Genomic DNA, 23,855 nt, shown 5'->3' with positions numbered 1-23,855 from the left:
GTAAAGGGAGATCATGTCTTTCTAATCTAATAGAGTTCTTTGAGGGTGTCAGCAAACATGTGGATAAGGGGGATCCAGTGGACTTAGTGTACATAGATTTCCAGAAAGCCTTTGACAAGGTCCCTCACCAAAGACTCTTACGTAAATTAAGCTGTCATGGGATAAGAGGGAAGATCCTTTCATGGACTGAGAACTGGTTAAAAGACAGGGAACAAAGGGTAGGAGTAAATGGTAAATTTTCAGAATGGAGAGGGGTAACTAATGGTGTTCCCCAAGGGTCAGTCCTAGGACCAATCCTATTCAACTTATTCATAAATGATCTGGAGAAAGGGGTAAACAGTGCGGTTGCAGAGTTTGCAGACGATACTAAACTGCTCAAGATAGTCAAGACCAAAGCAGACCGTGAAGAACTTCAAAAAGATCTCACAAAACTAAGTGATTGGGCAACAAAATGGCAAATTAAATTTAATGTGGATAAATGTAAAGTAATGCACATTGGAAAAAATAACTCCAACTATACATACAATATAATGTTGGCTAATTTAGCTACAACTAATCAGGAAAGAGATTTTGGAATCTACCATGGATATTTCTCTGGAGACGTCCACGCAGTGTGCAGCAGCAGTCAAAAATGCAAACGGGATGTTAGGAATCATTAAAAAAGGGATAGAGAATAAGACGGAGAATATCTTATTGCCCTTACATAAATCCTTAGTACGCCCACATCTTGAATACTGCGTACAGATGTGGTCCCCTCATCTCAAAAAAGATATACTGGCATTAGAAAAGGTTTCGAGAAGGGCAACTAAAATGATTAGGGGTTTGGAATGGGTCCCATATGAGGAGAGATTAAAGAGGCTAGGACTTTTCACTTTGGAAAAGAGGAGACTGGGGGGATATGGTAGAGGTCTATAAAATCATGAGTGGTGTGGAGAAAGTGAATAAGGAAAAGTTATTTACTTGTTCCCATAATATAAGAACTAGGGGCCACCAAATGAAATTAATGGGGAACAGGTTTAAAAACAAATAAAAGGAAGTCCTTCTTCACACAGTGTACAGTCAACCTGTGGAAATCCCTGCCTGAGGAAGTTGTGACGGCTAGGACTATAACAGGGTTTAAAAGAGAACTGGATAAATTCATGGAGGTTAAGTCCATTAATGGCTATTAGCCAGGATGAGTAAGGAATGGTGTCCCTAGCCTCTGTTTGTCATAGCGTGGAGATGGATGGCAGGAGAGAGATCACTGGATCATTATCTGTTAGGGTCACTCCCTCTGGGGCACCTGGCATTGGCCACTGTCGGCAGACAGGATACTGGGCTGGATGGCCCTTTGGTCTGACCCAGTATGGCCATTCTTATGTTCTTATGGGTCTGCTGCTGTCTGAACTTACAAAACAGCATGCTGACACACTCTCTGCCCCTCAAAACATGCTATCTCTCCCCCCACATACACACAACAAATTCCCTGTCACATTCCACCACCCCTCCCCATTTGAAAAGCATACTGCAACCACTTGCACACTGGGATAGCTACCACAATGCACTGCTCTTTGTGGCATTGCAAGAGTTGCTAATGTGATCATACCAGTGCGCTTCCAGCTAAGGGTAAATAGCCGGCAGCATTTTCCCTGCTGCGGTCTCCGAAGGCTGGTTTAACTCCCAGCGCTCTACATCTGCAAGTGTAGCCAAGCCCTAAGAAAAAATGCGTATGTAACCTATGTAGAGGGGAGGTAAGTCGATTTACTTACCAATCCTCTCTTTTACTTAGTGTTCACACATACCATGAATTTCTATCCTTGCAAGAGATTATAGCTGGATTTTCTATAGGATCCCTCTAAATACTAAAAGTGGAAATTATAATAGATTCACTTTCTCTTTTAGGAACCCAGTACTCCTCTTCACCTTAAGACAGTTCTGTGCACACACAATTAATAATTTCAAATTCTTTTTTCTGACTAACTCCAATGATAAACTGTTAAAGCATAGCAGTCCCAAGGCACCTAGCTAGACTAACATCATTAACTAGATATTTTTTCTTTTCAAATGAAAAATATGACACAGGCCTAACCCCCAGAATTGTTATAAATCAGTGGTTCCCAAATTTTAACCACCTGTGGACCCCTTTCAATAAAATGTCAAGTCTCACGAACCTCCTCCTAAAAATGAATATTTCCAGGTATTTTCTCCTTTACCTAAGTATAAATTATAAAAGCAGTGATCTTGGAAATATAAAATTTGTTTTATGACATGCTTATCACACACTATTATTAATTATTATTTATCATTACAGTATTTTTATTACATTATGAAAATGGCAACACTCTTTCAAGATCTCACTTTCATAGCTTGTATCACTTTGAATAAGCCTTTATAAGACAAGGCTCCTGTGTTTCGTCAAGAAGTATCAGATGTGAAAGAGCAGGAAGGTATTTAAGAAGCCACCTGAAAGACTTCCTCCTACACAAGCATTCAGGTCTTGAGCAGTCCAGGCAAACAACACACATTACAACAAAGCTTAAACTTGTTCTTCATATAATTTTAAAAACAATACTAGCTGCCTATTTAATTTTAAAAACAGCAAAAAATATCCACCTCCCTTTCCATTTCTTTTAAGGGGTCTTGAAGTTTAAATCTCCTCAGTGTGGAGGAGATCTGCTTGCTTTTATCTGCTTAGCTCTTGGAAATCCAGGGGCTCCAGGATGTTGGCCCCGGGGTTCCTAGAGACAGCTCTGTCCACCATTAGGAAATTTTCCCCCGAGAACCCCCTGTAATATTTCGTGAACCCCTCCAGTTTGGGAACCACTTGTATTATAAATAAATACAGAGATTGGGTCTTCTGACAATCGGGGATCATCTGCTTTCAAGTAGGCTCACCCTGGGTATTCTATTGACAATTAAATAAAACAGTTATACTGCATAAATAGTTGTTCAACATCCATGACATTGAGCACATACACAACTTCACATAAGAGAAAAAAAACTTGACAATTACTGCAGCTGTTAGGCTCACGCATTGTCGTTGGTTCAATGACATAATACACCTCACAAAGACATATGGCCTCCGATCGTAAAGAAACAATCACAGATGTCTTCCCAGTCTCAATTCCACTGACTTGTGTAAAATTACAGGAAACCATATTGAGATCCAACCCACAGATTTAAACTGAGTTACCTTTGGCAGCTCTATCTGCTCTCTGAAGAGTTGGGGGCGGAGGGGTGGATCTGACTGGTGCTCTGCCAGTCAGGACACAGGGCCATGCTTTGTGTCTCAATAACATATATATTCACACAAACACAAGCAACCGATTTACTTAATTCTAAGCTTGATTCTTAGAATAACAAGACCAAGGCAGCAGCCTTTTAAGCTAGTAGCAAACTTCCCTATCCCTTTAACTATGACCCATTGCTAAACTTATTTTTCTTCTTGGGACTAAGGACTTTAGAGATACTTTAACATATAACTGCTGCAGACCAATAAGGTCCAACTAACCTGTAAAATTACAGGAAACTGTATTGAGATTCAACCCACAGATTCAGTATGGGTTATCCCTGGCAGTTCTGATTACAGCAATAAGTTATTGGCCGAAAACCATGAAATATGGAAAAAAAAAAAAGGGGGGGGGGCTACATTTGGACAGTTGGGAACTATCTAAATCCTCATAAGCAGGCAGTTGCTGTTGCAGAGAAGCAGGTAAGAGAATATTTGAAAAATTGATATATGCTGTGTAGATTAGCGGGTGTGAATGATATCCTACATAACAATATTGAGACAATCAGCACAAGCAGTTTCTTTTTGAATAGTCATGGACAACTGAGGAGGTACCAAATGACCGGGAAAAAGTGTGGGTGGTAATGTTATTCATAAAATACAGAGAGAGTGATCACGGCAGTCACTATCCAGTAAATTTAACTTCTATCCCTAACCAAGTTAAGAAACAGATATGAAAAGAAAACCTCTTAAAAGATAATGGCACTGAGAGCAATAAACAGAAAGAGCTAGAGCTAGACTCAATTTCCAGGGGTTCCACAGAGCCCAGGTCAGAAACCCACCCTAGAATATTGATACAGTGACACCAGCCGCCCCCAGACTGTGGTCATCTGTGGGGTCCAGAACCTGCTAGCACAGTGAGCCTATTTGGCTGGGAGGGCCAGGGCCAGGCCCACCCAGAGATGTGCTGGATTCCAAGTCTAAGCCAGGCAGTTTCCATAAGTGGGATTCCTATGACGTCTTGTCTGGATTTTAAAGTTGCTCTCCCCCAGCTGAGCCCAAAGAGAAAGGCAGTGGCATTACTGCCACTACCCTCACCTAGGAGTGAATTCTCCTTCTAGTGTAGAGGGCCACGCACCTTGCATGCAGCTGGTACTGTTTCATCCTCCATCAGATTCATGTGGCATGGAAGGGTTGAAAGTTTTATAAAAAGAAACGCTAAATGAAGAGAAATATTGTACAGGCTTTTGGGCCCTGCAGGGCTGTAAAACCTGGAATGGCTCTCAAGAAGATATTGTGAGCCAAGCTGTAGGCACTGCATGGACAGACTTTTTGAAGTTTCTACAGACTCTTTTCAGAAAATCTGTTTTTCCAAAAAGAGCTGATTTTCTGTCTTTTTTTATTAAAGTTGAAAACGATTGCTAGAAACACTGGCTCTGCCTAGGACTCGCCAGTTGTCACAATATTGGCATGGTGGCATACCAGGCTCTTCCCAAGCCACCTACTGAAATTTATGCACTGAAGTTCAAGCAGCTGGTTTCCCAAGTAGCTGCATAAACAAGCTAAGACGGGGCATAAATATTTCAGCACTTAAACTGGGCTTCCTATAATAAGAAATGTATTTTATACCTCAGTAATTTCCTACAAAAGATGCACAACCAGATTTTCAGTCAGGCTTCAGATGGGTTTGTGACTTTGCACCTGTGCAAAATAAATGTACCCACAATAAACTGTGGGCACAGATATTTGTAGTTAGATGTCTACCTGCTTTGGATTGTGGCCGCAGCATGAAAGGCCAGCACTTAAAATCTGACCCATGCTGTATGAGAGAGTTCTCTGGTCATGTTATACTCTATTTCCAGATGACAATATGTGGTAGCTGTAGGTAAGGTGGCTGGTCCATATCAGTGACTTATAGGTATTGCACCTTTAAACCCCAGAGTTAAAAGCTAGACTGTTCAAGAGCCAGCAATGTAGGAGTGAGGGTAACGCTTCTCAAGCAAGGCACTGAGACACTCTCAAATAGCTACCACAGCTTTCACTCTGCCCCAGTATGGACCAAACAAGCACACTGACAGCTGAACACCTTAATCCCAATAAAACTACAAGATTTAGGAAACTGGTTAGTCTCCAAAAGCCTAAACAGAATTGTCAGTCTCCCAAAGACCCTGCTTAGGCTGTTTGGGGAGGGTAGGGGAGCTGACAAACTTCCCTAGACTAGTTGGGATCTCCTCGGGTTAATAAGGATCCCATTGAGTGGGAGCCATTTTGAAGGGCTCTTCTATGTCTCTACTAAGGCTTGTGGTGGGATAAGGGCTCTGACCCCTAAAGATCCCAACAAGTCCAGCAGAGTCCGCAGGAGGAATTGGAATGTCTTTTCACTGTGCTCCCATCTCCCCTCCCCTTTGCTTCACTGCTCTCCTTCCTGCTCCACACTCCACAGCTCTTCTCACTCAAACTCCATGTTCTCCCCAGCCTACCAGTCCACCTTCCTGCAGACAGTTGCTATGGAAAGTAACTCTTTTGTAGTTACTCTGTTCCCTTTATAGTATTCAGTCCTACCCTCAGATATGTGGGGATAAAGGCCCTGGTGAGCTGGAGCCGGTTTGCAGCGGTTCGCTAGAACCGGTTGTTAAATTTAGAAGCCCTTTTAGAACCGGTTGACCCGCGGGACAGCCAGTTCTAAAAGGGCTTCTACATTTAACAACCGGCCAAAAGTGGCGCCTTAGGCGCTGACTCCGTGGGTGCTCCGGGGCTGGAGCACCCACGGGGAAAACTTGTTGGGTGCAGAGCCCCCACCGGCAGCTCCCCGCCCCGCGCCCGGCCCCAGCTCATCTCCGCTCCGCCTCCTTCCCTCAACGTGCCACCCCGCCCTTCTTCTCTGCACCCCCCCCGGCTTCCCCCGACTCAGCTGTTCGCGCGGGGAGCCTGGGAGGGCTGAGAAGCAGGCGGTGGCTTCGTGCTCAGGCCCAGGGAGGCGGAGGTGAGCTCGGGCGGGGGGGGTGCGAGGAGGGCCGCCCGCACCACAGCAGGTAACCCGGGGGGGCGCAGGGGAGCCACTCCCCGCCCCAGCTCACCTCTGCCACCCTCGGCCTGAGCACGAAGCCACCGCCTGCTTCTCAGCCGTCCCTGGCTTCCCGCTTAACAGCTGATTCGTGGGAAGCTGGGAGGGGGGCGTGGAGAAGCAGGGTGGGGCGGCACGTTGAGGGAAGGAGGCGGAGCGGAGGTGAGCTGGGGCCAGGCACGGGGCGGGGAGCTGCCGGTGGGGGCTCTGCACCCACCAAATTTTCCTCGTGGGCTCTTCAGCCCCGGAGCACCCACGGAGTCGGTGCCTAAGACGCCACTTTTGATGTGATCAGTGGGGGGATGGCCGCTCCCCCTGCTCCCCCCCAGCTACACTAGGCCGCCCCTAGGAGCCAGAGGGAACTGCCGGATGCTTCCTGGGAGCCGCGCCAGGTAAGCACCACTGGGACTCCCCACCTCACCCCCCGGCAGGTCCCTCAGGCTCTTAGGGGCGGGGCGGGGTGGGCACCCACTATAGTGGCATGAGACCCTCCTGCCCGGGTCTGGGGGCAGTTAGGGGACGGGGAGGGGGGTGGATGGGGCAGGGGTCCCGGGGGGGGGGGGAGAGGGCATCGAAGAACGCAGGGGGTTGGATGGCCACGACCCCCTTGTGGGATGAGGAGGGAACCGGTTGTTAACGTTTTGGCAGCTCATCACTGGATAAAGGCCCAGTAACTGATTGGGTAAAATAAGTGGCAGTTGCATTCAGTTGCAGCTCACCCACAATCTGTTTCCTCCTTAAGAGCATGTCTCATGTTTATTTTGGTTTTTACAAAATAGAAAAAAAGAAAAACTAACCAAGGTTCTAAAACCCTAAAGAACTTATAAAGTATTTACTAAAATACCTAACTGGAAATCGATGATGCTATCCAGGCCAGCATTTCATTTAGATTTCTATTTTATCTATAAAAAGTGTCATTACTGTGCTATGGTTTAAATTCTCTATAGCTTTGCCACTTGCGATTGTGATATAAACATCCTTGTATCTATAACTGGCTGATAAGGGCCTGCAATCTTTGACAAATGATTAATAGCCACTGACCTCAGTTCACATTGGTTCAATATAGGCTGACTGAAGCAAGCTGTCTTGTCATCATAACCGACATGTATTACATTGGACTGATCAGGATGTCGTCATTTTTCTTTCCTTTACAGTCTCAAATATTTTTTTGCAACCAGTAAGAATGATGTTTTCTCTCTCTTTTGGTGAATGAATCTTTTCAAACAGAAACAGATAAAGTGTACAGATCAATAAATTACCAAAGAGACGTTGCATTGTATATCAGCTTCAATTGTTTAACGTTATAATAAAATCTCAATTGATATGAAATTTGTACCATCCCAAATTATTTCTTGTTTCAGTGACTTGCAAATCAGAACATTTTAAGAGATTAACAACTTCAAAAGATTAGAAAAAAGTTATGTGCTTCTTCCTGAACATAGCAGAACCACTTAATCACAGCATGTGATTTTCTAATTTTTGTTATGTCTGTCTACAGTGGTACAGTCTACAGTGGGTAAAGTAATGAATCATAAAAATGGATAAGCAGCTTTCTGAATTCATATTTTAGCTTAGTTTCAACCTTGAGGCCCGGAGGCTCAAATAAAGATATGATGTTGAAATGTTAACTAGAGAAATGTTTAAAAAGGAAACACACTTGCTCACTCCACAATAAATTTATTCAAATTAGGGGGGCACTCCAGCTACCTGCAGAGGAAGAACAATCTAGTGATTAAATCCCACAGTAATGAAAATCAGGAGAACTAGTTCTTTTCCTGACTCTGCCAGACTTCTTGTGTGATTTTGGATAAATAACTTTAACTGCAGGCCCTGGTTTCCTCATATGCAATATGCGAATAATAAAACTTACTTCACAGAGTTATGGTGAAGCTAAATATAGTTAATGGTTATAAGCCACATGGAGATCCTCAAAGGGAAGGCACTTGAGTACAAAGTATTTATTACGGTCTATCTGATGCATCCGATCACTAATGTTGTGACATTTTAACACATCTTTCAGTACATGACTCCTGCCCACCCTCTCTGTTTAACCTGACTAAGTAAGCATGTGGCTTTTTCTCAGTTTCCTTTAACTAAATCTCTCTGTTACAGAGTTCTCTTCACAACTCCTCATTTCCACAGGCATTCAGCATTTGCCCTTATCAGACAGCCTGAAACTTGTAATGGACATGTGTCCGGGTTCCCTCCCCACTCTGAACTCTGGGGTACAGATGTGGGGACCCACATGAAAGACCCCCAAGCTTATTCTTACCAGCTTAGGTTAAAAACTTCCCCACGGTACAAACTTTGCTTTGTCCTTGAACCGTATACTGCCACCACCAAGCATTTTAAACAAAGAACAGGGAAAGAGACCAATTGGAGATGTCTTCCCCTGAAAATATCCCCCCAAGCCCTACACCCCGTTTCCTGGGGGGCTTGAGAATAATATCCTAACCAATTTGTTACAAAATCATCAAAGACCCAAATCTCTGGATCTTGGAACAATGGAAAAATCAGTCAGGTTCTTAAAAGAAGGATTTTATTTAAAAAAAAAAAGGTAAAAATCATCTCTGTAAAATCAGGATGGAAAATACTTTACAGGGTAATCAGATTCAAAACACAGAGGATCCCCCTCTGGGCAAAACTTTAAAGTTACAGAAAACAGGAATAAACCTCCCTCTTAACACAGGGAAAATTCACATAAAACAAAAGATAAACTAATCTGCCTTGCCTGGCTTACCTATACTAGTTGCGATATTGGAGACTTGGATTAGGATGGGTTGGAGAAGATGGATTTCTGTCTCAGTCCCAAGAGAGAACAAACATGTAAACAAAAAGCACAAACAAAAGCCTTCCCCCCACCCCCAAGATTTGAAAGTATCTTATCCCCTTATTGGTCCTTTGGGTCAGGTGCCAGCCAGGTTAGCTGAGCTTCTTAACCCTTTACAGGTAATAGGATGTTGCCTCTGGCCAGGAGGGATTTTATAGCACTGTATACAGAAAGGTGGTTACACTTTCCTTTATATTTATGACAACATGCAAGATTCTGCTACATGGGTGCAAACTCCATGTATTGTCTTGAAAGTAAAACCTAGGGGCTCATTAAGTGCTGAGATTGCAATTCAAGCACACTTGTTTGCCTCAGCTAATGAAAACTAAACAGACCAGTCTCTGGTGTACATTCACTGTTGGTTTGTACCCTTAATCTTGCTGTATCGTTCAAACTTCCTTAAAATACAGTGCAGTCATAAAAGGATTATACAGTACATATATATTTGCACTACAACAGAATTTCACTAATCTGCATGCTGTCGAATTCATACATAAACAATGGCTGTCTCACCCTCTTCCAAGCACAGATTTAATAGCAAAGTAGCTCAAGGTTGAAAGTGTAAGTTTAAAAAAATGAGTACAGCAATACAATCAAAGAAGCATATTCATTTTTATGATTCATTACAAGAGCAAAGTCATACAACTTCATTGCTTTTACCAAACAGACAACATTACATTATGAAGTATTATAAAACTACACTGCAGCTGTCAAAATAAGCAAACGGGGATAATGTATCACAAAATGTACTTCGCTTTTTCATTAGGCTTGTTCACTTACTCACTCATTCACAAAATTCAGTAATTTACACTGGGTCTCCCAGTCGTTAATCTGAATTAGTGAAGTTCTGCTGCACTTGTCAGGCCACAATATGCACCAAAGGTGACATAAATAAATATGGGTTATATAGAACACACTTGATTAAAACCTACCTTAGAAAGTTTTGATAATGCTGGCAAAATAGCTGGTTGTCAAGGGATTCTCAAGAACTTGGTGACCTACAGGTATAGAATATGTGAGGGAATCCTGGTAAAAAAACACATGGCTTCCCATTGTTTGAGTCTATATACTCTGTCTTCCTCTTCCCCTCCTTCTCTGGGAAGATTTGACAAAGATTTGTCAGGCTTCCTCAGCTGGAGTATTCAAAATTACTTTACCGTGGAATCCACCTTTTGCGTACCACGTGCAGCCGAAGTATCATTTTTTTGTCTTGTCTCCCACACTCCAGGAAGCAAGTACATATATGTTGCTTCCTGACTTTTAATACCTCTAAAAAAGCCTGACCAATATTATAGAAGATTAGGGTTGGAAGAGACCTTAGTAGGTCATCTAGTCCAACCCCTTGCCCAAAGCAGGACCAACTGCAACTAAATCATCCCAGCCAGGGCTTTGTCGAGCCGGGCCTTAAAAACCTCTAAGGAAGGAGATTCCACCACCTCCCTAGGGAACCCATTCCAGTGCTTCACCACCCTCCTAGTGCAATAGTGTTTCCTAATATCCAACCTAGACCTCCACCTCTGCAACTTGAGACCATTACTCCTTGTCCTGTCATCTGTCACCACTGAGAACAGCTGAGCTCCATCCTCTTTGGAACCCCCTCTTCAGGTAGTTGAAGGCTGCTATCAAATCCCCCCTCACTCTTCTCTTCTGCGGACTAAATAAGCCCAGTTCCCTCACCCTCTCCTTATACATCATGTGCCCGAGGCCCCTAATCATTTTTGTTGCCCTCCACTGGACTCTCTCTAATTTGTCCACATCCTTTCTGTAGTGGGGGGCCCAAAACTGAACACAATACTCCAGATGTGGCCTCACTAGTGGGGAATAATCACGTCCCTCGATCTGCTGGCAATGCTCCTACTAATGCAGCCCAATCTGTCGTTGGCCTTCTTGGCAACAAGGGCACACTGTTGACTCGTATCCAACTTCTCGTCCATTGTAATCCCCAGGTCCTTTTCTGCAGAACTGCCACTTAGCCAGTTAGTCCCCAGCCTGTAGCAGTGCATGGGATTCTTCCGTCCTAAATGCAAGACTCTGCAATTGTCCTTGTTGAACCTCATCATATTTCTTTTGGCCCAATCCTCCAATTTGTCTAGGTCATTCTGGACCCTATCCCTCCCCTCCAGCATATCTACCTCTCCCCCCAGCTTAGTATTATCCGCGAACTTGCTGAGGGTGCAATCCATCCAGGGGTGAACGTAAATTAGAGGACTTACCGGTACCCAGGAGTCCTGAGCAGGGGGCATGGCCTCAACCAGAAGAGGCGTGGCCTTAACCGGAAGAGACAGGGCCTTAAATCCCCGGGCCCTTTAAATCTGGATTTAAAGGTCTGGGGCTCCAGCTGTGGTAGTGGTGGCTGGGAGCCCAGGGCCCTTTAAATCACACCTGAGCTACCAGCTGCAGAGGCGGCTGGGAGCCCTGGCGCTTGGGGGTGATTTAAAGGACCCAGGGCTCCAGCTACCGCTGCGGAGTCCCGGGCTCTTTAAATCACTGAGGAGCTTGGGGGCTCCCGACTGCCACCGCTACTCCGGGGCTCAGGCAGCAGGGCTCAGGCAGGGATTTAAAGGCCCAGGGCAGTAGCAGCGGCTGGAGCTCTGGGGCCCTTTAAGTCCCTGCCAGAGCCCCACCATCGCTACCCCAGGACTTGGGCAGCAGGGCTCAAGCAGAGATTTAAAGGCCCGGAGCGGTAGCAATGGCTGGAGCTCCAGGGCCCTTTAAATCCCCGCCAGAGCCCCGCCGCCACTACCCCAGGGCTTCGGCAGCAGGGCTCTGGTGGAGATTTAAAGGGCTTGGGGCTCCAGCAATCGCTACTGCCCCAGCCCTTTAAATCCCCTCCAGAGCCCCGCCGCTGCTATCCTAAGGCTTCAGTAGCAGGGCTCTGGCGGGGATTTAAAGGACCGGGGCGGTAGCGGTGGCTGGAGCTCCAGGGCACTTTAAATCCCCGCTGTGGCCCCGCTGCCGCTACCCCAGGGCTTTAAATTGCCATCTGGGAAAGCCGATCTCAGTACGGCGCAAAAGCTCTTACCGGTACACCATACCAGAGCGTACTAGCTTACTTTCACCTCTGAATCCATCCTATCATCCAGACCATTAATTAAGTTGTTGAACAAAACCGGCTCCAGGACCAACATCTGGGGCATCTGCTTGATACCGGCTGCCAGCTAGACATCAAGCCATTGATCACTACCCGTTGAGCCCAATGATCTAGCCAGCTTTCTATCCACCTTATAGTCCATTCACCCAATCCATACTTTAACTTGCTGGAAAGAATACTGTGGGAGACCGTATCAAAAGCTTTACTAAAGTCAAGGTATATTGACTTTAGTAAATAGTCACTTCCATTGCTTTCCCCATATCCACAGAGCCAATTATCTCATCATAGAAGGCAATCAGTTTGGTCAGACATGACTTGCCCTTGGTGAATCCATGTTGACTGTTCCTGATCACCTTCCTCTCCTCCAAGTGCTTCAAAAAGGATTCCTTGAGGACTTGCTCCATGATTTTGCCAGGGACAGAGGTCAGGCTGACCACTCTGTAGTTCCCCAGATTCTCCTTCTTTCCTTTTTTAACAATGGGCACTATATTTGCCTTTTTCCAATCGTCTTGGACCTCCCGCGATCACCACGAGTTTTCAAAGATAATGACCAATGGCTCTGCAATCACATCAGCCAACTCTCTTAGCACCCTTGGATGCATTAGATCTGGACTCATGGACTTGTGCAGGTCCAGCTTTTCTAAATAGTCCTTAACCTGTTCTTTCACCACTGAGGGCTGCTCACCTCCTCCCCATACTGTGCTGCCCAGTGCAGCAGTCAGGGAGCTAATTTTGTCTGTGAAGACGGAGGCAAAAAAAGCATTGAGTACTTCAGCTTTTTCCACATCATCTGTCACTAGGTTACCTCCCCTATTCAGTAAGGGGCCCACGCTTTCCCTGACCACCTTCTTGTTGCTCACATACCTGTAGAAACCCTTTTTGTTACCCTTCATATCCCTTACTAGCTACAACTCCAATTGTGCTTTGGCCTTCCTGATTATACCCCTGCATGCTCGAGCAATATTTTTATACTCCTCCCTAATCATCTGTCCAAGTTTCCACTTCTTGCAAGCTTCCTTTTTGTGTTTAAGTTCACGGAAGATTTCTCTAGTAAGCCAAGCTGGTCACCTGTCATATTTGCTATTGTTTCTGCACATCAGGATGGTTTGTTCCTGCTCCCTCAATAAGGATTCTTTAAAATACAGCCAGCTGTCCTGGACTCCTTTCCCCCTCATATTAGCCTCCCAGGGGATCCTGCCCATCAGTTCCCTGAGGGAGTCAAAGTCTGCTTTTCTGAAGCCCAGGGTCCATATTCTGCTGCTCTCCTTTCTTCCTTTTGTCTGGCTCCTGAACTCGACCATCTCATGGTCACTGCTGCCCAGGTTGCCACCCACTTCTTCTTCCTCTACCAGTTCTTTCCTGTTTGTGAACAGCGGGTCAAGAGGAGCATGGCCCGTAGATGGTTCCTCCAGCACTTGCACCAGGAAGTTGTTCCCAGCACACTCCAAAAACTTCCTGGTGCAAGTGCTGGAGGAACCATCTAGGGGATATTCTCCTCTTGACCTGCTGTTCACAAACAGGGAAGAACTGGTAGAGGAAGAAGAAGTGGGTGGCAAGAAGTGGGAAGTCTGTGCACTGCTCTATTGCTCTCCCAGCTGATGTCAGAGTGATCACCTCTCTCCTCAGATAAATCCCTGGCTCCCTGTTCATTTCACAATCCAATACAAAACTTCCCACTTCATATAGCCATCCTTGGACTTGTCCTGTCTTGTTGCACAGACCTTGGCCCTGAGTATGAGCTGTATCCTGGATCCTTTGTGCTGCTCCAGTGGCTGATTGCCCCACTGAGGAAGACCCACTGCCTGAGGGAAATTATCCAATTGTAAAGCACCCCTTGGGGCTGCTCAGGCTTGCACAAGGGGCTCACCTGGCTCCTGGCAGCTCGAGAACACAGGAGATCCAAAGGATGCATAAACCTGAGCTCAGCTACTGCCCAGAATCCGAGCTCTACCCCCTTTCCCTGCTCCTGCCATAGCATCAGCCTCATCTCTGTCCCTTCACTACCCACTGCTCATTGCTGGGGTGAGGCCTTTCTCCTGTGCAACTCCTGTCTAGACATGCTTTTCTCGATCCCTCTGCTGCCACCCCATTTCTTCAGAATTGCAGCTTGACATGTAACGTTGTCCGCCTTGCTGAGACCTCTTCAATTCTTCGCCCCGCTGCTATGTAGTACTTATCTCTGTGAAACATTTGGACACACAGTTGATCTGTCTGCAAGACACTGTCAAAGTGAACCCTGTACTTCATTGTTTCACAAAAAGAAAAGGAGTACTTGTGGCACCTTAGAGACTAACAAATTAATTTGAGCATAAGCTTTCATGGGGGGCTGCAGGAAGGGCGGCCAGCACATCCCTCGGCCTGCCGCTTCCTGCAGCCCCCATTGGCCAGGAGCAGCGAACCGTGGCCAGTGGGAGCTGCGATCAGCCGAACCTACAGATGCAGCAGGTAAACAAACCGGCCCAGCCCACATGGGGCTTTCCCTGAACAAGTGGCGGCCCTAGTTTGAGAACCACTATCCTAAACAGCTTATTCATATAGATTAGCCTCTTTTACTATGCCACTAAAACAGTGTGGAGGTTTAAGCTAGCTCAGTGTCAACACTGTGATCTGTAGCTCTAGAGACCTACAATAGGTTGAGGAGCAACCTCTCACTTCCGGGGGCATTGTTAAGTTCAGTCATGTCATCAAGTTGACACTCCTAGGTTCCACAGAGATCCAGCTGCTCACAGTACAGAGGCATATTTCTAGCAAAATAAGACCATTGTTACCCTTGCAACACAAGAGTGTCCCCAGGGTGTAGGGGTGGGATTAATGGGGTTTCTTTGAGACTCCATTGAAGCAGACTGCCAGGCACACAAGGCAAAGCAGGAATTCGCTTACATCCTGATCCTGAAGTTGTCTCCACACAGACATAAGGGTCACCTACACAGAGAGAGTTACAGGATTAGCGTCCTATATCCCTTTTTCCAGGATGGTATCAGTCAGTCTCATGTAACTTCCAAAGTTCACTTTCCTTTTAGACAAGTCATTAATTTTTATAATTTTCTGGGGATGGGTTACGACATGGTAAATTATACATCTGCTCTGCTACACAAAAGAGTTTCTTACTCAGCATTCCTTTGTAGTTATCCTACTGCTTTTATTGAAAAAACTTGCTACTTTTAAAAGCAGATTACACTGCAAAAGCATAGTTTTTGCCACATTAATTTAGTTTACGGCTTCATTTTATACTGTTGTTATATCAAAATAAAACAAGGCCAGTGTAATTATATCCCAAAAGTCCAATCTCATCTTGAATATATTTGTTTAAATGATTCCTCTCACAGAAAAGGAAGAGTATTTTTCAGGTTTTGTTCTCAACAGCACAACTGTTAACTATTTTGATTATATTAACGTTAAAATTATTGTTCCATTGAGTTGTACTTGTCCATTGATTTTTAAAAGCCCGTAGCTCCCTAGTCATCCATTAAGAATAAATGGGATGCAGTCTATGGCGTAGGACAGAAGAATGCTGCTGGGGGTTGACTGGATGAGAGAAAGCAAACAATGTTAGCCGCAACAAGACTAGTTAGAAGGCGTTTTATGAATTGATGAAATATTAAAATGTAATTCTTAAAATTAATGATTTGCTTGTATTCAGCCTTTTAATTTTATAAAACCCCCACCAATTGACACTTTGTTAAATGTTTGGGCATTTGAACTACCAGACAAGTGAATGCAAGTGATGACAGTGGATAATTGATATGCTTTATTATCGTCTATTTGACTGAGATTAAATGTGAATATGCAGGAATTTTGCCAAGTAACTTATTTGCCTTTAAAATCTTCCTTACTGCAACTTATACAGCCAATACACTGATAAACAAATGAATCAAAGTGAACAAAGAAGAAAGGGCATAATATTCTTAGTTAAATTAGGTAATAAAATATTGTTTTTCTCTGTTGGCATCATTTATAATGCAAAAAGAGCAGTGAACACCAAATTTGAAATCTAGCCAGCAAGTCACCAGTATAATAAAATAGAACTTTAGTCTTTAAGTAAAATTTCAGTTTAACTCCTACGAAACGTAAAACATGATGGGAGTTGTGCATACTTACTTAAGGAAGATCTGACCACCAAATAGCAAGATCTATTTATTATTAAATGATTATTAACCTGCAGGCCTTTCACTACCGTTTTCAGCCTAATGTAAATGAATATTCCTGTGTTTTTTGTTTTTAATAAACTACTAAAATATATCCAGCTGACATTGAAAGCAAATCCTGTTAGATTTAATAGAGTAGATTCTCAACTGCTGTAAGCCAACTGATATCAGTGTACCTATGCTGATTTACAGTGTTTACACCAGCTGAGGGTCTACCTCAATTGTAGAATTCATGACTGCTTTACTCTCTCTGGACCTGATTCTGCTTCCATGGAAGCCAATGGAAAGATACTTTAATAGGAGCCAAATTAGGATCTCTGTGTACAATCTCACTTGTAGTTTTAGTGACCTCTTCTTTAATTATTCAGGTTTCAGAGTAGCAGCCGTGTTAGTCTGTATTCACAAAAAGAAAAGGAGTACTTGTGGCACCTTAGAGACTAACAAATTTATTTGAGCATAAGCTTTCCACTGAATGCATTCGATGAAGTGAGCTGTAGCTCACAAAAGCTTATGCTCAAATAAATTTGTTAGTCTCTAAGGTGCCACAAGTACTCCTTTTCTTTTTAATTATTCAGTCATTAAAAATTAAATTAGTCAGGTTTAAAAATAAAAATCTCTTTGCTTCCTTTAGGATTACTGAGCATTTAGTTGGCCTTGTAATAGACTGACAATATCCTGTAATATCTTGAACAAACCTTATGGAATTTAGATAAACTTTATTGAATTAAATTAAACCTTATTGAATTAGTATTAATACCTTTGGGGTCCATTGTGTTAAAAATGCAATTGTGTATGTGTTATTGTGGAATTGTATGTACCTTCTCTTCCCTAGTGGGGGGGGTATGCTAATTTGCTACCTCCATTATCAACACTTTGAAGCCACCTCCTGGAGAAACGTGCATATATTAATTCAAACTGGATTCTCCAGGGACCAACAGACAAAGAGTTTTGGATAAATAGCCTGGTTTTAAACTGTTTCAGGTCCTTTTCTTCTTGATCCAGCAAATAGACAGGACCCCTAGTCCACAGAGGGCCCCAGTCCTCAGGGAATGGTTGTAAGGACTGGGGGCTTGTTCTGAGCTGAAACTGTGATGAACTCATGACCACAGCAGAACCCCAGTGAGTGGGGGGGTTGAAGCACTGATCCTACAAGAATCCATGTTAGGGCTGGGGTCAGTTCTAGTAAGCTTGTTAATATGTGTAGTTTCTTTTATTGTTTTTAATATGTTTTCTTTGTAGTACCTTTTACCTTAAGAATAAATTAGGCTTCAGTAGGAAGTGCTGTGTGGTAACTTACATCTGTAGCAATTACACCTGTTAACTGTCTCAAAAGAGAAAGCCAGCAGGAGTTCTTGGGCAACTTGTCTGTGCTGGGAAATAGACCGTAAAGGCAGGGAGCTTGTAGCCTGGAAATACCCCAGTCAGAAGGGAGAGGAACGCAAGTCTTCACCCAAGACAGGCAACAGCTGGGGATCTGGAAGCCCAAGATTGGGTTCCCTGTCTGGTCCACTGTGGGGAACTACAGGTGCAGTTACCCTGAACTGTGACAGGCTGGATTTCCTGAAGTGGTGGATAGCAGAAAAGAGGCAAGACCAAGAGCTTGTGACATTCTGTAAATTTGCTTGTGATTTTCTAAATCTCAGTACTAGCAAAAAAGAAAGTTCCAGTAAGGCATACAGTAAATGAAGATATTATGTATTAGGGATGGAATGAATCTGTCACTTTGACGGATTGTGAGGAAAAGAACAGATTAACAGATTACTCATAGTCAGAATGCAGCTCACTGTGAAAAATGTGCAGGAAATGATAAGTGTTGGTTTGTGCTGATTTAATGATATTTTAAAACTACAATAACACTCTAGGAGAGTAATAAAATATAGCTCATGCCCTGCATTTTTTAATCATCAACATATTGCCAGTTTGACCTTAAAATAATTGTGATATTTCTTTTTAAAATATATTTTTCAAGTCATACAAACTTATATTGCAAAATAAAATGTAGACATACCAACATATGTATTTGAGTACTGTTTAAGCATTCTGTTAAAATGTGCACTTGAAAATCTCTCTTTCCCTGATTTGTATGTATAAATATACTGTGTATCTTTGTAGGTAATGCATCTTACTATGCTTCGGCACAGTCTCTCTATTATCCATTATAGAAATGTTGTTTTCTGACCTGGAGTTGAGAAAAAATGAACAGTTATCGCCATTAGGAATTTCTCATGGTTTTATGGCATTTTTGATTTAAGTAATGGTGAGAATGTTCAAACAGCAAAACTGAAGAGTTTTTAGAGGCAGTAATGGGCAGTTTAAGACTAAGATGACTGCAGCACTATTATTGACTAGGTTCACCGGGGGAAGGAGACCAAAGCCCTGAGGTAAGTGGGAAAGCGGGATACCGGGAGGAAGCACAGGCAGGAAGGTCTGTGAGGGGAGGGCTCCTGCCTCATACTGGGAATGAGGGGCGATCAACAGGTTATCTCAAGTGCTTATATACAAATGCACAAAGCCTTGGAAACAAGCAGGGAGAACTGGAGGTCCTGGTGATGTCAAGGAATTATGACGTGATTGGAATAACAGAGACTTGGTGGGATAACTCACATGACTGGAGTACAGTCATGGATGGTTATAAACTGTTCAGGAAGGACAGGCAGGGCAGAAAAGGTGGGGGAGTAGCACTGTATGTAAGGGAGCAGTATGACTGCTCAGAGCTCCGGTACGAAACTGTGGAAAAACCTGAGTGTCTCTGGATTAAGTTTAGAAGTGTGTGCAACAAGAGTGATGTCATGGTGGGAGTCTGCTATAGACCACCGGACCAGGGGGATGAGGTGGATGAGGCTTTCTTCCGGCAACTCACGGAAGCTACTAGATCGCATGCCCTGATTCTCATGGGTGACTTTAATTTTCCTGATATCTGCTGGGAGAGCAATACAGCGGTGCATAGACAATCCAGGAAGTTTTTGGAAAGCGTAGGGGACAATTTCCTGGTGCAAGTGCTAGGGGAGCCAACTAGGGGGAGCGCTTTTCTTGACCTGCTGCTCACAAACCGGGTAGAATTAGTGGGGGAAGCAAAAGTGGATGGGAATCTGGGAGGCAGTGACCATGAGTTGGTTGAGTTCAGGATCCTGACGCAGGGAAGAAAGGTAAGCAGCAGGATACGGACCCTGGACTTCAGGAAAGCAGACTTTGACTCCCTCAGGGAACAGATGGCCAGGATCCCCTGGGGGACTAACATGAAAGGGAGTCCAGGAGAGCTGGCTGTATTTCAAGGAATCCCTGTTGAGGTTACAGGGACAAACCATCCCGATGACTCGAAAGAATAGTAAATATGGCAGGCGACCAGCTTGGCTTAATGGTGAAATCCTAGCGGATCTTAAACATAAAAAAGAAGCTTACAAGAAGTGGAAGCTTGGACATATGACCAGGGAAGAGTATAAAAATATTGCTCGGGCATGTAGGAAAGATATCAGGAGGGCCAAATCGCACCTGGAGCTGCAGCTAGCAAGAGATGTCAAGAGTAACAAGAAGGGTTTCTTCAGGTATGTTGGCAACAAGAAGAAAGCCAAGGAAAGTGTGGGCCCCTTACTGAATGAGGGAGGCAAGCTAGTGACAGAGGATGTGGAAAAAGCTAATGTACTCAATGCTTTTTTTGCCTCTGTTTTCACTAACAAGGTCAGCTCCCAGACTGCTGTGCTGGGCAACACAAAATGGGGAAGAGATGGCCAGCCCTCTGTAGAGATAGAGGTGGTTAGGGACTATTTAGAAAAGCTGGACGTGCACAAGTCCATGGGGCCGGACGAATTGCATCCGAGAGTGCTGAAGGAATTGGCGGCTGTGATTGCAGAGCCCTTGGCCATTATCTTTGAAAACTCGTGGCGAACGGGGGAAGTCCCGGATGACTGGAAAAAGGCTAATGTAGTGCCCATCTTTAAAAAAGGGAAGAAGGAGGATCCTGGGAACTACAGGCCGGTCAGCCTCACCTCAGTCCCTGGAAAAATCATGGAGCAGGTCCTCAAAGAATCAATCCTGAAGCACTTAGAGGAGAGGAAAGTGATCAGGAACAGTCAGCATGGATTCACCAAGGGAAGGTCATGCCTGACTAATCTAATCGCCTTTTATGATGAGATTACTGGTTCTGTGGATGAAGGGAAAGCAGTGGATGTATTGTTTCTTGACTTTAGCAAAGCTTTTGACACGGTCTCCCACAGCATTCTTGTCAGCAAGTTAAGGAAGTATGGGCTGGATGAATGCACTATAAGGTGGGTAGAAAGCTGGCTAGATTGTCGGGCTCAACGGGTAGTGATCAATGGCTCCATGTCTAGTTGGCAGCCGGTGTCAAGTGGAGTGCCCCAGGGGTCGGTCCTGGGGCCCGTTTTGTTCAATATCTTCATAAATGATCTGGAGGATGGTGTGGATTGCACTCTCAGCAAATTTGCGGATGATACCAAACTGGGAGGAGTGGTAGATACGCTGGAGGGGAGGGATAGGATACAGAAGGACCTAGACAAATTGGAGGATTGGGCCAAAAGAAATCTAATGAGGTTCAATAAGGATAAATGCAGGGTCCTGCACTTAGGATGGAAGAATCCAATGCACCGCTACAGACTAGGGACCGAATGGCTCGGCAGCAGTTCTGCGGAAAAGGACCTAGGGGTGACAGTGGACGAGAAGCTGGATATGAGTCAGCAGTGTGCCCTTGTTGCCAAGAAGGCCAATGGCATTTTGGGTTGTATAAGTAGGGGCATAGCGAGCAGATCGAGGGACGTGATCGTTCCCCTCTATTCGACACTGGTGAGGCCTCATCTGGAGTACTGTGTCCAGTTTTGGGCCCCACACTACAGGAAGGATGTGGATAAATTGGAAAGAGTACAACGAAGGGCAACGAAAATGATTAGGGGTCTAGAGCACATGACTTATGAGGAGAGGCTGAGGGAGCTGGGATTGTTTAGTCTGCAGAAGAGAAGAATGAGGGGGGATTTGATAGCTGCTTTCAACTACCTGAAAGGGGGTTTCAAAGAGGATGGATCTAGACTGTTCTCAATGGTAGCAGATGACAGAACGAGGAGTAATGGTCTCAAGTTGCAATGGGGGATGTTTAGATTGGATATTAGGAAAAACTTTTTCACTAAGAGGGTGGTGAAACACTGGAATGCGTTACCTAGGGAGGTGGTAGAATCTCCTTCCTTAGAGGTTTTTAAGGTCAGGCTTGACAAAGCCCTAGCTGGGATGATTTAACTGGGACTTGGTCCTGCTTTGAGCAGGGGGTTGGACTAGATGACCTTCTGGGGTCCCTTCCAACCCTGATATTCTATGATTCTATGATTCTATGACATAGCTGATGGCAGTAACTGAAATTTGATTTCCACATTTTGTATCCCCAGAACAGATATAAGATGAACCAGAAGTTACATACACAGCACAAACATCTTTTCTTGTTGTTCATTGTTAATGGGCTTCATCGCTCCTAAAGTCACTGTAAAGCCAGTTTTGAAGAGCGCCCATTTGTTATTTTAATGGAACTGTTACCATAAAATAAGATGACTTCTCCAACTACATGTACATTATACATTACAATGTAAAGCCCCAGTCATCCGAATGCTTACACATGTGCTTAACATTATGCACATGAGAAATCCCATATACCAAGTGCTTTATGGATACTAACCCGAGAGGTAGAAATTTTGTTTCTGTATTTCTTCAAAATATTTTTGTAGCTTTGGCCCACAAATTGGGGTGTTTTGACCTCATGTAGAGTTAGTGAAATTATTCATTGCCAATAAGTTATTTGACAAATTCAGCCCTTTTCATCTGCTTGTGAATCATTCATGAACCTGTCCTCATCTTATATTCCTAAATATTCACGAAATAGTTTATGCAATTAAATATCACCTATCAGTTGTTCCTACATAAGTCCTCTTCAACTATTTACTGTTCATCATTGTCAGTGTCTGACTGGTCACATAAGTCAAATGATATTTTTTCTGCTCCCTGATTGGACAACTCAGTTTTTTTACGCAGAAGAATAATCAATAGCATATAATAAATAACACGCTTTCTGTTTGGATTTTGAGATAAATGTGCTAAAACTTGTATAAAGTTTGGGCTTTACAATAATTTTGAGCAAATAAACTTGTTTTCTGAATACTCATAAAAACGAATAACCGTGGAACAAATATGCCAGATTCATTCACAAATGTGCTTATTAATTATTATTTTTTTTACTATTTGACTAGCTCCAGCCTCACCCTGTCCCATAAAAACAGATCATGACTATGAAAATCAGGGTATGAAGCTATGACGATCTGGGAAATCTGTCTGTACAATTTCTGAATTCTGGTTGATATTGTGAGGTGGTTGTTATGATGTTGCTGTTTCAGGGACAGTGTCTCTATCTGTTTTGTATCCACCATTCCTGACAAAGTTTAAGCACATCCCTCCCAGACCAGGTACAATGGCAGGACAGTGAGTTAGCTGGAGCCTAGGAGAAGCTACTTCCTTCTGCTTGTCTGTAGGGAGCAGAGAGTGGAGTGTGGAAATTTCCCAACAAGACAAAAAGACAGAAGTAACAAGGCAGGCATTTAAAAAAGACACGCAGAATTACCAAGAAAGCTTTGGGCAGGAGAGAAGAAGGGGACAGATTAGTCAGAGAAAGCTGGCTGGTGAGAAGAAGCTCCATTTTCGGAACACAGACCATGTGCTGCAGCAGGAGGATCCTGAATGCCGCTAGACAGCTCTGACCTAGCCCAAAGAATGCTTTGGAGTGGTGAGGAAACTGAGGCAGGAAAATGTTTGAAGGGTTTATTTTTGTATAGATATTTATATTCCTCAGGTAATTAAATAAAGAACAATGGTGTTAGAATCCTGTGCAAAGTGCCTGGGTTTTATGTGTTACAAGTTGCATGTGCCCTTGGAGAGTTAACCTTTGGACCCAGCATGTTTACACAGCTGGCGTTCTGGGCGAGGCTGTGTTTAAGCTACGGGGGAGGGGGTCGGCACTGGTTCCAGGGGCTGGGCAGTGGGCAGCGGGCAGCATGGTTGCAGCTCTCAGGAGGGGTTGCTAAACAGAGGGTGTACACCCCACAGGTGTGCCTAGAGGCCCAGGACAACAGCAGAATCTAGTCTCAGTTCAGATTCTGGAGGTTTAAAACACACGGGATCCAGCTGTTGTAGCCCCTCACAGTCTGGCGAATGTCCAGGAGGGGGAGCTCGTCCAGATCTGTCTGCATTGTGTGAGAGGTACCTGTTAGAGCAGGCCAATAGGGTCTATGTGGGACTGTTAACTTTACAAATCACACCCCTCTGGTGCACTTTGCCACACGGTGTTGGCAAGCCCTAATGTTTCAAGAAGGGACCTGCAGTGCTCCTGAATTCTGCTGTTGCTAGCAATTGATTGTTAATGGTGACAGTTGTGATATGCTACTGTTACTGTCACTGGCAAAGTCTTTGTATCCATGCTAGTTATAAAGTACTGGCAAGGTTTCCCAAGCATACTTTACTGATCGGCACAATTTGTT

At 44.2% G+C, this 23,855-nt stretch overlaps 1 protein-coding gene and 1 long non-coding RNA gene across 21 annotated transcripts in view; one reads left to right on the top strand and one right to left on the bottom strand.

Annotated features, from left to right (window-relative positions):
- Window positions 1-23,855, top strand: part of CFAP20DC (CFAP20 domain containing) — a 175,375-nt gene that overhangs the window by 134,656 nt on the left and 16,864 nt on the right. The window contains exon 15 of one of the 20 annotated variants that reach the window (XM_043517953.1): window positions 21,723-23,104. The exons of the other annotated variants lie outside the window; for them this stretch is intronic. Within the exon in view, the coding sequence (XP_043373888.1) occupies window positions 21,723-21,738 (16 nt within the window). The 3' untranslated portion in view covers window positions 21,739-23,104. Of the gene's footprint in view, window positions 1-21,722; window positions 23,105-23,855 lie in introns of those variants that run through there. 20 annotated transcript variants of the gene reach the window in all.
- LOC122460877 lies at window positions 2,746-10,347 on the bottom strand. The gene is made up of 3 exons (XR_006282469.1): window positions 10,035-10,347; window positions 7,314-7,487; window positions 2,746-2,884 (listed from the first exon to the last, which is right to left on the bottom strand). It is a non-coding gene; the product is annotated as an uncharacterized LOC122460877 (long non-coding RNA).

This window comes from Dermochelys coriacea, chromosome 7 (genome assembly GCF_009764565.3).
Source record: "Dermochelys coriacea isolate rDerCor1 chromosome 7, rDerCor1.pri.v4, whole genome shotgun sequence".
Classification (NCBI taxonomy): Eukaryota; Metazoa; Chordata; order Testudines; family Dermochelyidae; genus Dermochelys; species Dermochelys coriacea.
The sequence above is the reverse complement of the archived record's forward strand: the minus strand, read 5'-3'. Positions and strand labels throughout refer to the sequence as shown.